At 38.3% G+C, this 2,635-nt stretch overlaps 1 protein-coding gene across 1 annotated transcript in view; it reads left to right on the top strand.

Moving 5' to 3' along the window:
• The window catches only part of LEPROT, a 6,746-nt gene extending 5,291 nt beyond the window's left edge, over positions 1-1,455 (top strand). Inside the window, exons 4-5 of the mRNA XM_015415816.1 lie at positions 235-241; positions 1,337-1,455. Coding sequence (XP_015271302.1) covers positions 235-241; positions 1,337-1,455 — 126 coding nt within the window. The remainder of the gene's footprint in view (positions 1-234; positions 242-1,336) is intronic.
• Positions 1,456-2,635: the final 1,180 nt, after the last annotated feature.

The raw sequence follows: 2,635 nt of genomic DNA, 5'->3' as shown, positions 1-2,635 counted from the left end.
ACCAAGAAATACCAGGGTTGTGACACAGGAGCAGGCAATGGAAAACCACCTTTGAACGTCTCTTGCTTTGAAAACCCTACAGGGTCAATATAAATTAGCTTTGAGTTGACAGCAAACCCCCCCCCCCCCAACAAATTACATGAAGTCCATCTGTGGCCTAATTCATTTGTTACAACGTCTACATAGTGAACATTTGGCCATCACAAGGACTTTGGGTCAGACATGTGCCTGGAGTTCCATAGTGGCATTTATGAGTCTGATTTCGATCATAATGTAGGAAGTGCCAAGCGTTCAAATGATTTTTTTAAATTGATTATTGCTGTTTTAAAGAGCTCTTTGGGAGAAATCCTCTGGGGTTTTCCTGGAGAGTTAACATCATGTTCTAGAACACTAGACAGTATTGTATACCACCAAATGATTTCAATCATTTTTAGTTTACATGTTTTTCTAACCCTTGTTTTAACGAAAAAGGGAGTATTTAAGATTTATTAGCAGATGTTGTGATGTCACCTTTTAATTAGGAATTATTGCAGGTGTTTTGCCAATAAACTGCTGACATTCAATTCATTAAACAAAGCTTTCTGCTATTGCACTTAAAAATGCAGAGTCTTTTCTTCTCTATGATTCAACATCCCTAGCTTAAAGAATAACATAGCCTGGGTTTCCCTTATGTACTAAAACTCAGAAACCACTGCATCTCAGCTATAGGCTTTCATTGTCAGCTATATAGACATTCAGAGTTGCTCTATGGTACTCAGGAAAACAATATCTTAGAGAATGCACATGATCTGGGTCTCTCAATCAGAGCTGCTTTCCATAAAGCAAAAAACTGCTTTAAACTTTTCACCTGGCTGGCTAATTGCGCCAGGTCAACTTGACCGAAATTGGCAAAAACTTTAACAAGGGAGGAATACACCTGGAGTTCAAAGAACACAACTGCCTATTCCTTTGAAGTTACTAGCAGGATTTTCATAATAAATCTTCAGATACTTGGATTCTAATCTGGAGAAACGGGCTTCATTCTTCACTCTTCTGAATGAAGCCTGCTGGGTGACCTCGGGCCAGTCACAGTTCTCTCAAAACTCTCTCAGCCCCACTTAACCTCACAAAGTGCCTGTTGTGGGGAGAGGAAGGCAAGGCAATTGAGACTTCTCAAGACTCTTCTTCTCCTCCCCTTGAATCCTTGATATAATTTAAAATTAAAGGGAAAGTCCTGTGTACTCTGATGTAATCAAGGACTGTGATTCTTCTTTGCTTAGAAGTAATTCTTGTGAGGTCACAACTGGAATTGTGGTTTCTGCCTTTGGATTGCCTATCATCCTTGCATGAGTTAAAGTGATCCAGTGGGGAGCTTGTGGCCTTGTGCTAGCTGGAAATGCAGTAATTTTACTTACCGTTTTAGGCTTTTTCCTTCTATTTGGCAGAGGAGATGATTTTAGCTGGGAACAATGGTAGCTTGCACTTCAACATGAAACTTATGCTTATACAGATCCTCACTACTTATGAAGCTTTACTGTAAAACGGAGCTTATAGTATATTGGTCTTATGTGTGTATGTATACTATGTATATATGTGCATATATTGACTGTGTATGCCTAGCTTTACAGTCTTGATAGTTTTTGTATTGCGAGTATTGGCTAACATAGGGGAAGCTTATGGGATTTTAAATCACAGTGCCTAAAATTGTGCCCAAATGTGAAAAATTGAATCTAGTTTTTCAGCTATGCTTTGTTAAATTACTGTTTTTTAATTTTACTAGTTTTATCCATTAACATTAAGCAGCCTCTGACAATTTAGATTTATCAATGGAACTGTCCATATTCTATAAGTAAATGTATTCCCACTGTTGTTCTAAATATCCTGCTGCCTTCTAAATTTTCCAGCAAAGATGGTTTTACTATAAAGCATTGTATATTCTGTTATTAAATTACTGATTTTTATGCTACTAGTTTTATCCTTAACACTAAGCATCAGACAATTTAGCTTTATTAATAGAATTGTCGGATTCGACTGGCTTTTGAGCAAGGGAACCTTTACTTTACCTTTACCATATTTTGTACATAAATGTATTCCCACTGTTCTGCCCTGACCTGGATAACCCAGGCTTGTCTAGTCTTGTCAGATTTCAGAAGCAAAGCAAGGCCAGCCCTTGGATGGGAGAGCACCAAGGAAAATTATGATTGCTGGGTAGAGGCAGGCAATGGCAAACCACCTCTGACCATCTCTTGCCTTGAAAACCCTATGGGGTTGCCATAAGTTGGCCATGACAAAACAACAACAAAAACCTATTGGTCTAAATATCCTGCTTTCCAGGTTTTCTGGCTACGATGGTTTTCTGTTTGAGTAATCAGGCAAAATAAGCAAACATACTAATTTGCATAACTTATTTTGGGATAAGGTAGTAAGTTGTACAAAGCACTGAAGCATTCACCTGCTAATGACTTGAAATCCTGTTTGACTGTTTCTATTTTTTGAAGTCCACCAAGATTACACTTCTGTTTTCAAGCATACTTATGAAGTAGATTTTTAAAGTTATGAACTTCTACAACAACGAAGGCAGAGATTCCCAGGAGGAGATTCTGCACACACCAAATTCTCTGCTATGCAGGGGACATGTGGTGCTAGTGACATGTTT

The sequence above is a fragment of the Gekko japonicus genome, unplaced genomic scaffold, assembly GCF_001447785.1.
Source record: "Gekko japonicus isolate JY-2015 unplaced genomic scaffold, Gekko_japonicus_V1.1 scaffold20, whole genome shotgun sequence".
In the NCBI taxonomy this organism is placed as follows: Eukaryota; Metazoa; Chordata; class Lepidosauria; order Squamata; family Gekkonidae; genus Gekko; species Gekko japonicus.
The sequence above is the reverse complement of the archived record's forward strand: the minus strand, read 5'-3'. Positions and strand labels throughout refer to the sequence as shown.